We start from the raw sequence: 12,741 nt of genomic DNA on the forward strand, positions 1-12,741 counted from the left end.
TTCGAGCTGGGGTGAATTGGCGACTTGTGATTCAGGGAAGAATACCCTGGATATATGTATTCGCCGCAATTAGTCCAGTGGCCCTCTGTCAAGTGACAATGTACTAGTATTCAAAGAATTCTAGACGTTGAACAGGCTCCGCCGTTTGTTGCACAACTGCTCAGATCCTTTTTTCTTCAGCTTTGTCCATTCCCGTTTGGAACTTCGGACTTGTGTGCACAGAACATCAGATCTGCCGTAAACGTCGCTATTCTGTGGGGAACAAAGGATGTGGCTTCGTCTAAGAGAAGTTGCTACGTTAACAGCTCTTTAGTCTCAGTTTCAGTCAGGTCAAGTGCATCGATCATGTGACAAAGGTCTGCAGAGTGGTAATCGAATTGCCTTCCAGTTCGGAAGCTCCCTTTTTCGAAGCAACAATAATCACTTAGATAAAGTTGGCAAAAAACCAAGTGCTTCCTGAACATCGCTGAAGCTATTCGCATGTTCTTAGAAGTCCGGTGCGACATGAGTTGACTTGGAGGATGAGCCGACTCTGAGGGTTGATTTTCGACGTAGAAGAGCCCCGCGCCGTCGAGATATTCCAAGACGGGTACAGGTAATTGCCGAATCAACATCAGCGGAAACTTCATTGCGTCGTTCACTTTATACGAAGCAAGCCAATACGAACAGTCGTACACACTACTTGCTCTAACTTTTGCACCTGGGGGGTAAGCTCGTCCCTCAGTATCGAAAAGGGACGGGTGACTCGTAGAGACTATCTCACATGATGCCCGAGTATGACCACAACTATCAGATAGAAAACGTAAATTCACAAATTTAACGCGATACTCGAGATGCAAATATTTGGTCAGATGCACCCATACTCCTACAGAGTATCCTAACGAACATGTCAGCAGCAAGATAACATATAACACGTTGATCTTGTCTGTCATGTTCGCCAACGACCGTTCTCAGCTGCCAAGACTGTGAGACCAACATACGAGACGAGGTAGCCATGTAGCCTTTCCTCATGGGCATGCAGGCAGCCGGGGTGCGTTACAGCCTGTCTTAGCGATGCTTCCAACATTGCGGCACAGCATCGCGTCGGACAGCCGAGGAATGATCCGCCCACCAAACAGTCCTTTCTTCCCGAGTCAGCTGTTGCCCAACGTTGTTCTCCTTTTCACCGAGTTTTATTCGAAAGGCATCTCCTCCGTCAAGTTGGGACACACTGAACTTGGAACGCGAATAGGTGTACCATCCGAACAAAGCCGCGCATCATGCCTGATATCTTACACGACTCCAACTTCACCGAAGGAGCCGATTTCGACAGTGGCGCCACGAATGCCGCATCTCCCGTATCGGATGACCCGAATAACGACCCGGCGGAGAGCCTTATCAGCGAGGGCAGCCGCGACAAGAAGGCCGCATCCGCTCCCACAGAGACACATAGCATTAGGAAGAGAGACTCCGCTGGCGCAATCCAGCAGTTTCTTCTCGATGTTCTTCTAATAATCCCGTCCCTATGCTTCATCATTTACGGCATGATGGCTCTCAAACACAACAACTGGCCGATCGACGCGGGAATGGTTCCAACCTTACGTATGGCCGCGACGTACAGCCCGACTGTCTTCCCCATCGTTTTTGCCGCTGTTGCCGCCAATCTGCTCAAGTCTGCGGCCGGTTGGAAGATGGAACGTGGCGTCTCGATTCTCAGTCTAGAGTACCTCCTCAGCTGCCGCACAGTCTCCAGTGCGGTTACAACGCCGCTTTCTCTACGACGTGTGAACATCCTGTCACCACTCCTCATAGCACTCTGGGCTATGTCTCCTCTCGGAGGACAAGCAGCTCTACGTATCATCGATGTGGTACCGTCTCAAGCATCAGAACCGTACCCGTTTGAGAACCTTGAGTTCATGTCCGTGTTTCCACACTCAGGAGCCCAGAGTTCGGCCGGTTTCAGCACAATGCCCTCCATTCAAGGAGCCTTTATCTCGGCCTTGTCTTTCCCCGAGGACATCAAAACAAGACCTCGAGATGCCTTCGGCAACGTCAAGATCCCCATGCTCGAATATTATCCGCCAACAGCGGCAGCCGATGCCTACGGCTGGTACGATGTCAGCCTCGACGGTGCCGATACGACTTGGTCAGCGATTATGGGAATTCCCATTGCGACTCAAGGTGGCTTCTCCCAGGGACATAACTACTCTTTCACCTTTGAGACGGCCTATATGAATGCAGACTGTTCAGTCCAGCGTGGAGCATCAATGTCCCTTGTAGGCTGGTTCGCATACAAGAACAAAACACTTGGGCGAGAAGCAGCCTACACTACCGGCAGGACTTTACTCATTAAATCCGACGGATTCCACGGCCTCTTTAGCAAGGAACCTAGAAAGTTGATATTCACTTCCTACTATCCCCAAGACAGCATAACGACTAATGCTACATGTACACTTACAACGACGCATGCCAAAGTCGACGTGGCTTGTACTGGAGATCTCTGTGGCGCCCGTCGTGTTAGACGGATTGAGAAGCCAGACAATATGACAGTTACGACAGTATTGGATGGTGCCATTGCGGAAGGATCCCAGAAAATGGCACCGGCAGGAGTTTTTGACTTATTCATGACAACGTTCATGCGAGTCACCTTGACAACATGGGAGGCGGAGAATGGCGCATGGTACAAACCATACCCTTCACCTTTGGAAACCTACTTCACCCACCCGGCCGCCCCTTTTTCCGCACCGGGCATCGGCTCTTACAATGGAACTGATATTTACGAGGTAGGAGATGCAGTATTTTCACAGCGATTCTCCCAGCTGCTCAACACCTTCTGGCTTGCCTCCGTGGCGTCACGCAACATCACCGGCGACTTCAACTTCCAGGTACATACCCTCAACCGGGAAATCGAAAACACGATTGTTCAAAATACCACGGGTATGAGAACACCGGATGAGTTAGTAGTGCGTGTCAGCGGACTCTGGATTTCAATTCTATTCATCGCATCGACAGTTATGCTGGCTTCGGGTGTTGCAGCTAGCATCTTCAGTTGTCTCAGACGAGGACCTGACGTACTGGATCGAGCCACGTACTTCTTGAGAGATAGCCCGCACGTGAACATAGCCCAACAGAGCTCACTGGAGGATGGTACCAGTCAGGTCAAAAGGATCAAAGGAGTGCGAGTTTGCATCGGCGATGTCAGACCTTCGGAGGAAACTGGGTATGTCGCATTTGGAACGGTTGGAGAAGCCATGCCCTTGAGGTGGCAGGAAAAGGAAAGGCGTTACGCTTGAGCTTTAGGCGGGGGGCATGAGCTGTTTTGGAATGCTGTGGGATATCAGATGTCTTTCAAATCCAAGGACAACGAACACAGTCACACTGTGTGATTGATTTGTTCCGTTCGTGGTCGTTTGTCTTAATCTGTCGACCGTTCCTGTTCCTAATTCTGGTCCCATTAAAGCGTCACCCTTAAAACACTCCCCAAGCTCATACACCTTGGGGGCCTTGACGTCTATTCCCTAGTTTAGTAGTCCCGTCTTGTCATCAAGGGAAACTTTTCGAGGATCACGATGGACATCTTTAGGATGGTCGTAAAAGGACATGGTATAGGTATTCATAATGAGCACAGCGCTCAAACAATGGACGACCTATGGCAAAAGGGCAATTTACTGTCCGGTGTCCCCCGATTGATATGGCCAGAATCTAGTCCTTGACAGCTTCAGTCGGCAGTTTTGAGCAGAGGATTTACGAGAGAGCACTCGACTAGCTAGTCTAGCCATCGAATAAGATTCCACGAGCCCAATGGAATAATAGAATCTCGCCATGCTAGGGCCACGTGCAATCCAGCCACCACTAGGCCGCTCGGATGCTCCGTGTTAGCTGCATCCCATAAGTTGACATCAAAACGGCTTAACGCATCTAGGTGCTTGCGCGTGATGCACATCGTGCCCTCTCATCCTTGGTGCCCAAAGACGATTACACTTGTTAGAACCTCGTTTCTAGATCTCCAATTTGCTCTGCACTAGCCTCGAGTTTGGCGTTCCTCCCTGTCGTGGACCAACTCAGAACCCCCACCCCCTCGTCGGAGAGATGAGTCCGTCGTCGTTACACCAAGCCTTATTCGGACTTCCGGGCTAAATTGTGATCGAGATCTCGTACGTTTGAATAATGAAGGCTGCTTCCAGGTAAAAGCGTGTGAATAAGAGTAGCTGCGGCCTTCTTGCAGCATACAAGGTATCGAGATCTTCTAGATTTTGGCGTCACCTCGGAACTGTGAGCACAAGCTATCAAGAACAGGTCAACGCAGCATGACAATGAACACACAAATACACATGTCCTCATGAGAATTTTCAATGAACGTGGATGTTACTTCAGCCGCCTCGGAAAACAAAAATGAAACCTTTCTTTCGACTGGACAAGTACTGTAGCTGCTTAACCTGGAGTGGGTATTATCTTAGAGCGGCTGTCGATCCAACCTCGCCTTCAGCCACCGGACCAGCCACAGTTGCAGCACGAGTTTGTGCGCTACATATACGTAGACACCGGCTAGCAACTCTCGAACTTGCCGGCTCAAAAGTAGGGAGATGCAATGATTTCGTCATTTGGGGATTCAATTTCAGAGCCTCCCAGAAAGGACTCGTTCTGAGACACTAAGGCTTTCATTCACATGGGTGGACAGTTGCGGTCACAGAGACGCAACATAGGTACTTCTCACAACAGCTTCTACAGCAATGTAGCTATTCATTCTTGGGAGACATGATTGGTACGGATCATAGTTTCCAGAGCTTGTGTAGACTATTCAACCCAATGCGTTGTAGTAGTAGACGCCAGTGGTCTGCAAAGAGACACGGGAGGCAAACGCATCGCTGATCTACCCCCGATGCTGCCGAGGGAAATGCTGATGACCAAAGTTTGCTTGCCTTCAACTTGACTTCCGACGGATCCTGCTCCGCTTCTCACTCCTTGCCTAATAGGTATGCAATGCGAATGCTCATCATTGCAATTCTCGGAGAATTCCCTTACCGCAAAAGCCAATTTGGGAACCTTGACACGCGCAAATGGCCAAAATATTGACAGGTCAACTGCTCTAAGCTTTGTTGACTCTCGATTATTCGCTGTACCCCGCGATCGTTGTGAGGAATTCCCACAGTACTATCCATTTCCGACGACGCGGGCCATAGCCGCATCCATAATGACGCCGTACATCTGGAGCTACCCAAGCCTAGCGCAAGACTAGTCAAGACACACCTGTCTGCGCCACCACGCCGGGATTCCTGAGGACTGAGATCAAGCCTTCTTCCGTCGAACGGGGCCCAACGGATCGCACTAATGAGGCTTAACTCACAGGACTCATTCCTCCGATAACATTGGATGTTATCCACCGCTAGGCGCCATGCCAAGATTGTCCAGCTCAGTCGTTCCTCACCCTCGTCAGTGGCAGAATAGTAGCTCCGAATTTCAGCTTCCCCAGATGGTCCGAATCAACGTTTAGCTCTTCGGCACAAACCTTGAGGCGTTTGGTTTCGATGAGTCCAGGCTCATCATGATCTCTGAATGACGTGTTGCATCGGATTCCCTAGCTTTGGCCGCTTTGGACGGGAATTCCAGTCGCCGATGGAGAATGAATTCGAGTTCAGCGAATCTCTACGCGGCGTTAGTACTAGGACAGCTGAAGTTCAATGTCCTATGACGTTTTTGTTCCTTTGGTGAGGGACTGTGCGATTTTCAGATGCTTCTTCGATGCCTGAAGGTTAGTGAATATTGGTCAACTTGTTGCCTATATATACTGCAACTTCATCGTCCCTAAAACCCTCTTGCGATACAATCCAATCACAACAACTCAACCAATAATCTAACATAAATAACAACCGCAATCATGGACAGAGCCAAGCAAGCCGTTTCTAGCTTCATCTCCAAGGACGGTCACCACAAGACCAGTGTCGATGAAGATGTCAACAGAGCTGTGACCGAGGAGCAAATCCGTCCCCATCGCCACGAGGAAGTTACCACAGCTGTCGACAAGGAGGTTCACCAAGATCACCACCATACTACCATTCAGCCTGTTAAGCACCAGGAGACTCTGTAAGCAATTCTATCTACATTTTGTGAAGCCTTCCAACTGATTGTCTCAATTCCCAGCCCCGAGAAGCACCACCACAACATTGTTCCGGTTGCACACAAGACTTTCGACCACGGAAACGAGAGAGAAACCAAGGACACTCTCGACCGGGAACACGCAAAGTTCAAGGACACTTCTACTACACACGAGACCACTCACACTTCGACCACTGCCCCCGCGGTCACTGGTGAGAGAGTGCACCACCATATCCATGAGCACATTCAGCCTGTTATTCAGAAGGATACTATCCAGCCTCATATTGTCCACACCACTATTCCCATTCACGAGACACACCACGCCAAGCCTATCCACCACGAGGCTACCACTCTCCCTGTAAAGACTCTCGAAGAGTTTACCAGGGAGAAGGGAAGTCTCACGGACGGCCCTCGTCACCACCGCTACGACGAGTTTGAGGGTTGCCCTGACAAGTATCACAAGGATCTCGGCAACACTCACCAGTCAGGAATTGGTCATAGCCATGACCACAGCCATGGGGCCGGTAAGGCAGCCGTCGGCACTGCCGCCGCTGGCGGTGCTGCAGTTGCCGCTCACAAGCACCACGAGCACAAGAACGAGCAAGAGCGTGGCCTTGACAGCCATCACCACTCTGGCCCCGGCAAGGGCACCACTGCTGCTGGCACCGCTGCCGCAGGAGGAGCTGCATTGGCTGCCCACAAGCACCACAACAACGAGACTGCCACCCACGGCGTGAACGACCGCGGCCTCGGCCACACCGGTCTCGAGAGCCAACGTGTCAACCAGCACAACACTCACTCCGGATCCGGGGCTGCTACCGCTGCTGCCGGCGCTGCCGCCGCCGGTGCTGCCACCCATCACGGCCACAACAACACCACCGGCACTCACAACCCCCTCGGCTCCCACAGCACCACTGGTACGCACGGCACCACTGGTACGCACGGCACCGACAGTCTTGCTGCTGCTCAGGCTGCTAACACTCGTGCCAACAACACAGCCGGAACTGGCAACCTGTCCCACAACCAGACTACTGGCCGCGATAATATCGCCCACAACCAAACTGTAGGTGACAAGTCCATCAGCACCGCCCAAGGTATTATGCACGGGACTCATCCTACCGGTACCCAGACTTCTGGTAGCAACTACACCACTTCTGGCAGCCCTACCACTGCAACTCACGGCAGCTCAGGCCTGAACAAATCTGAGGTGAGTCTAGCGTCAAATCATATTATCTACTCACAGTAATTTGACCATATTCTTAGCCCCGCTTCGGCTCAACTGGCACTAGCACCAGCCACAGCGGTGCCGGCAAATCCTCAACCACTGACCATGCTACGCATGACGCGACTGGAAAGAAGATCTCGCTTGTTGACAAGTTGAACCCCTTCAAGGATGCTGATGGTGACGGCCACAAGGGCATCATGAGCTAAATGCATGACAATGTCCTGAGCGTTTCTTTAGTTAGTCATATGCATTAATAGGATTGATCATAATATTACAATGATTGCTTGCATCTTATACATCGGCCCAGTGCATTCAAAAAATTATGAAATTTCTTCTGGCGTTCTTGCCCTTTCTGGCCCCAATCCGAATTCTTCACGCCTCTGTTCCATCTTTTGAATACTGCTCTTCGTTAGCTTAACAATACGCCCCTTGGTAATCTTCTTCAACATGAATTGAATCTTCGGGCCTGGGTTGCATCGGGTACTATGCCCATCATGGAAGCATATCTCGTTAGCAATGCCCCGAATGCGATCCATAAAGCTCGCCACAGGTTCCATCCGAGCACACTTCACTTCCAAACCAACACCACCACTTGTGTCGCCCATGCCTCTCATCAAGCTGCCTAGGATAATGAAGTTGCAATGCTTCCTGTCCTCACAGGTGGCCCTCTTATCAACACAGCACCCGTCGTTGAACATGAGTTCTCTGATAACGGAGTTAATCTGGAGTGGTAGGGTGTTGATGATGTCTTCTCGCTGTCTGTGGAGAATCTCTACAGACTCCTGTTAGCAGTCCCCTCAAGCACGGCAGCAGATCCAAGGGGTAAAGCAGGCATGGATGTTACCAAGTAGACCGGGTGGGCCGATAGGACCAACGTCATCCAACAACACCTTCTGGCTGACCATGCGTTCGTCTTCGCTGAGCGAGGAATACATAATCAATTCCTTGACCATCTGCCTATGCAGCTCAACCTGCCCCAACTCCCACGCCACATATGACAATGCTGCCCTCTCTCGGCCTTCAAAGCGATTCGTACCCTTTTGGCAGTTCTCCGCCACATGCAACCAAGAAACAGCCCAAGGTTTCAGAGCCGGAATCATGTCGTACTTGTTCGCCATCTGAAAAATCTCATAAAGCTCAAACAGGTCAGGTGTATTCGGGACCAATGGGAAGTTCGCGTGGATGATATTGAGGATTATTTCCAAAGCCTCGGGGTCGTCTTCAGGGAGGTTCACCACCCATGGCCCAAACGCCGGTTTAGATTCTTTGAATGGACCAAAGAGCATCTTCTTCCAGACCTGCGATGAACGTCGCAAGGCGCTGGCGCAGACGTGGAATAGCCTTTCGGGCTTGTCTGTCTGCTGCCCCGCCCGCAAGGTGAGGTCTCCATCGGGGTCGATTTGGACTTCTATGACGCTGGAGAGTCCGCCGTTGGTGTCATCCGCAGCCCGTAAGTCGTCCATGGAGATTCGGAGAATATGATGCGATCACAAATGTCATGAGGCTGAAAGTTGCCCGTACATCAATTTTTACGTCATACTTGAAAGATGGAAGTTATGACAAGTTCTCACTGAGCCTTAGGCATTATGTCAGGAAAGTTGGCAAAGTTGGAAACTTAAGAAACAAAATATCTTCAAGGGTCCAGGGACCATCCGTGCTTTCAGGGTCGCATCGAGTGGTTACATAAGCGAGGATTTTCCTGGAATAGCTTCATTGGGCAACCACGAAACTCTCGCAGGGTGTCTGAAGTAATTGATTGAATGTCTCCCTTAATCGGAAGGCTTTTTAAAAGTAGAAAAAGTCATAATCTTAGCGCTTGAAATCTTCCTCGCCAGTTGTGTTTTGAATAGTCCGAAGTATCTTGGCGGAATTGGTGGAACACAGCGATTTCTTATCATCACCATGATTTTGCCGCGAAAACTTCATCAAATTCAAAAACTGAGAAACGAAATGGGATATTTGAGTTTTCGGGGCCGAAAATCGTGAATTCGACATCGATCGGTCTTTTTCAACTTGCCTACCTGGAATTCTCAAATCGTCTATACTTTATTTGGGATAAACACAGGTTACTAAATCTGAGGAACTTGGTCACACAACATAGAAAAAGTACTTCTATTATCTTTTCAGGTAGGACAAGTAGTCGATCTAAGCTTATCCCTAATCTGCGTTCCACCAAGTACTATGGTAATTAAATATTGCATGATCCATTTCAAAAAAGTTCAACTGATAAAAACCTAAGACGCCTCAGAAACAGCACTTTGCAACTTTGAGATAGCCATGCAAGAATTACCCGGATATTACAACATGGATCTCTTACAATTTCGGTTTGCTCTGCCGGTGAAATTGGCACGTAATCGTACTCTACTGAATGTCCCAAGTCAACTCTTAGACTCATAGACTAGAGAGAAGGAAGCAGGAGTGAAGCTTGCACGACATCAACTAACAAGCACCCCTTAACAAGATCCATTAGAAACTTGATCAACCACGATACAGCAAACTTGACTTCAGTAGAGGGCTCTTGCACTCTCAAATAACCATTCAACTCCCAGTCACGTCAACGCAGCATTTCTGCTCCAGCACGCCATCTCACCAAACCCGCAGCATCCCCAAGTCACGAGCATTCGCATTACTCAGCAGCCTATATCGGACAGCCGTGCTCAAAGGCACTATCTATCAATACGTCGGATTGCCAACAATCCTGCGACATGTCGTGACCGGGGGCGGGGCAGTAGTGGAGAGCGCATGTAGGAGGGGCCGGTCTGTCGTTGGTCCAGCGTCGGCTTCATCGCCATATCGGACCGGGCGGTACCCGCAACTGCGCTTCGACGTATGGACGGATGTAGACGACTCGGTAGTGTCATCGGTACTAACCTCAAGCATGATGCAAGTGTGGAAGGTCCTGCCGCCAGGTGGAATGTCTTCCGCACGCAGGAAGTTTTGAGAAACTGTTGCCAATACTTTGATAACCCAACAAGAAATATCCACGCCTGCTGCTAAAAACGATGTTAATTAACCGTCCATCAATGAGAGTTTGAGCGCCGTAGCCCCGAGTAAACCCATACCACTATCGGGAAACCTTGGTCCTTGTCGGGTTGCTCTTTGATTTGGAGGGGGTTTCGCGGGGGTGTTGATTGAATGGTCAATGGCGATGCAGCCATCTTGGGGAAGAATCACGCAATGCGGGACTACGAGAGCACGTAATACCCCCCCAGCGCACCCAAAGGAACGACAATTCCGATCGACAACAAGAAGCGACTCCGAACACCGGGAGGGGGTGTAAAATCAAAATGGCTCTTATCTTTTGCTAGAGAAAATGACGAGAGAGGAAATGCAAAGAAAAAAAAGTTTAACAATTCTATTGTGAGATTTGGAGTATCCCTCTCCAAGTCCCTTCTTCCCCCTTTTCTCTCTATCCAAGGGTCTTGCATTCCAAGTTTCTGACTTTTACGACTTTCATATTCTGCGTCATCTTTTGAGATAGGAACTGTTGCCCAAGACGAGACAGTGTGCAGCAAAACTACGAGACACACACGACGCCCGCAGACAGCCACTTTCCCATCCCATACCTACCAGAAGGGAACAACTCACCCTGAACGATCGTTAGACTTTGGCCAATGATAACGGCGAGACCCTGAAAGAACATCAGATCACCATGGCAGAAATCCCAGCGACGCAGACCGTGCTCATCCTCCACGCGGCGAAGCAGCCGTACGAGACGGCGGAAGGCTACCAGGTTCCCGAGATCCAAAATGAGCAAGAGGTGCTGGTGAAGACGGAGCACATCGGTCTCAACCCAATCGACTGGAAAGCACCGTATGTCTTAACCCCCTCTCCGATACTCTTCTCATCCAGCGTCTCAAGCAGGCCTTTCCGCAAAGAAAGAGAGGAGTAACCAAAACTGACAAACTGCTCCAAACACTAGCGACTTCAACTTCGCAATCCCAACCCTCCCCTACATCTCAGGCCGCGAACTCGTAGGCCGCGTCGTCCGCCGCCCGCAACCATCATCGACAACAGCAGCAACAACCTCCCAAAAGCAAAGTCAAAGCCGCCTCCGTGAAGGTGACCAGGTCCTCGTCATCTCCACAGACTACCGCGACCTTCGCAAGGCAGCCTACCAGGAATACGTCGTCACCTCAGACTTCAACGCCGCCCGCATTCCGCCCAACGTCTCCCCGCGCGCCGGCGCGACCCTCGGCGTCGCCTTCGTCGCCGCCGCGCTCTCCCTGGCCGTCTGCATGGGCGTAGACTTTTCCCACGTCCTCGACGGGCCGGATCTGCTGACGATCCTGCGCTCCGTTCCGCCGGAAAGTCTGCCGCAGGATATCAGGGCAGAGTGTCTTTCAGGCATCGGCAACCATGAAAGGGCCACGGCGGGCGACTGGGTCGTCATCTGGGGCGGGTCGTCGACCTCTGCGAACTTGGCTGTGCAGCTCGCGCGGCTTGCGGGGTTGAAGGTCGTTACTGTGGTAGATAAGCTGCGTCACGGCCTCCGACTGTCGAACCATACTGTCCTCCGCCCCGATTTACTCGTCGACAGCCACGACCCTGCGCGCGCCATCGACATCATCCGCGCCAACGTCGGAAAAGACCTGCGCTTCGCGCTGGATACCAGCGGTCGGGAGTCCGCCGGCTGGTTGCTCCGCGCGTTGACACCGTCGCAGGATGCCAACGCGCCGCCTAGCCCGCCGGATACGCCTCGCAACTCGGCGCCGACTGTCAAGCACCTCATCGGTCTGACTGGTCTACCCAAGGAGCAGGCACCAGAGGCAGTCGCATACCACACCGTCCCCATCAAGGTCTTCCACGAGGTCCCTGCTGTGGGAGAAGCCCTCGTGACGTGGCTGGAGCGCTTGCTCGAGAGCGGCCTCGTCAGCCCGCCCGAGGTCCTCGGTGTAGAAGAAGGATTCGAGGGCATCAACCGTGGCCTCGACCGAATGAGAAAGGGCGAGATTCGCGGCGGGAGAATGGTCGTCAGTCTCGCGCCAGAGGGGGTTGCGGGCACACAGGAAGATGTCACGAGAGAGGCGAGCGTGCCGCCCGCGCTGGTTGATTCGCCCATGGCGGACGGCGTCGCGGAAGAAGAGCCTCAGCCCTCGGAAACGTCGCAGGCGTCGAGCCCTGAGTTCACCGCCCAGAAGCTTGCCGACACTGGCCTGCGGAGGGGAAGCGCGACATTATGGCAGGCTGGGCCAGCGGGCGATGCGGTTCCTAGAAGCTTTCCTGACGAGCAGACTGATGACAGGTCGAATGCGGCGCCGAGAAGAAACTCTCTGTGGCAGCCCAAGTCAGCGGAAATTGCGGTCGAAAATGGCTCGTCATGACGAGCGTTGATGGAATAGCATCCGAGTTGATTGAATGATGATACAAACGATGGGGTTTACATAGTGGGAGTCTGATCAAGCCAAAATGCTGGATAATTCACCTATCGAGGCAGTCAACAG

General features: G+C 51.6%; 4 protein-coding genes across 4 annotated transcripts; 3 read left to right on the forward strand and 1 right to left on the reverse strand.

Annotated features, from left to right (window-relative positions):
- Nucleotides 1–1,259: 1,259 nt before the first annotated feature.
- On the forward strand, nucleotides 1,260–3,272 carry CCOS01_11933 (uncharacterized protein; the record flags this gene model as incomplete). The annotated part of the gene is made up of 1 exon (XM_060460084.1): nucleotides 1,260–3,272. One exon carries the CDS (start codon nucleotides 1,260–1,262, stop codon nucleotides 3,270–3,272), a length of 2,013 nt encoding a protein of 670 aa, XP_060309027.1.
- A 2,582-nt stretch (nucleotides 3,273–5,854) lies between these two features.
- Nucleotides 5,855–7,503, forward strand: CCOS01_11934 (allergen; the record flags this gene model as incomplete). The annotated part of the gene is made up of 3 exons (XM_060460085.1): nucleotides 5,855–6,060; nucleotides 6,118–7,279; nucleotides 7,336–7,503. The coding sequence occupies 3 exons, from the start codon at nucleotides 5,855–5,857 to the stop codon at nucleotides 7,501–7,503; spliced, it is 1,536 nt and encodes a 511-aa protein (XP_060309028.1).
- Nucleotides 7,504–7,617: 114 nt separating this feature from the next.
- CCOS01_11935 (uncharacterized protein) lies at nucleotides 7,618–8,760 on the reverse strand (the record flags this gene model as incomplete). The annotated part of the gene is made up of 2 exons (XM_060460086.1): nucleotides 7,618–8,069; nucleotides 8,142–8,760. 2 exons carry the CDS (start codon nucleotides 8,758–8,760, stop codon nucleotides 7,618–7,620), a joined length of 1,071 nt encoding a protein of 356 aa, XP_060309029.1.
- A 2,189-nt stretch (nucleotides 8,761–10,949) lies between these two features.
- Nucleotides 10,950–12,621, forward strand: CCOS01_11936 (alcohol dehydrogenase GroES-like domain-containing protein; the record flags this gene model as incomplete). The annotated part of the gene is made up of 2 exons (XM_060460087.1): nucleotides 10,950–11,110; nucleotides 11,220–12,621. 2 exons carry the CDS (start codon nucleotides 10,950–10,952, stop codon nucleotides 12,619–12,621), a joined length of 1,563 nt encoding a protein of 520 aa, XP_060309030.1.
- Between the last annotated feature and the right edge of the window lie 120 nt (nucleotides 12,622–12,741).

This window comes from Colletotrichum costaricense (assembly GCF_030867565.1).
Source record: "Colletotrichum costaricense strain IMI 309622 chromosome Unknown Scaffold_14.1, whole genome shotgun sequence".
NCBI lineage: Eukaryota > Fungi > Ascomycota > Sordariomycetes > Glomerellales > Glomerellaceae > Colletotrichum > Colletotrichum costaricense.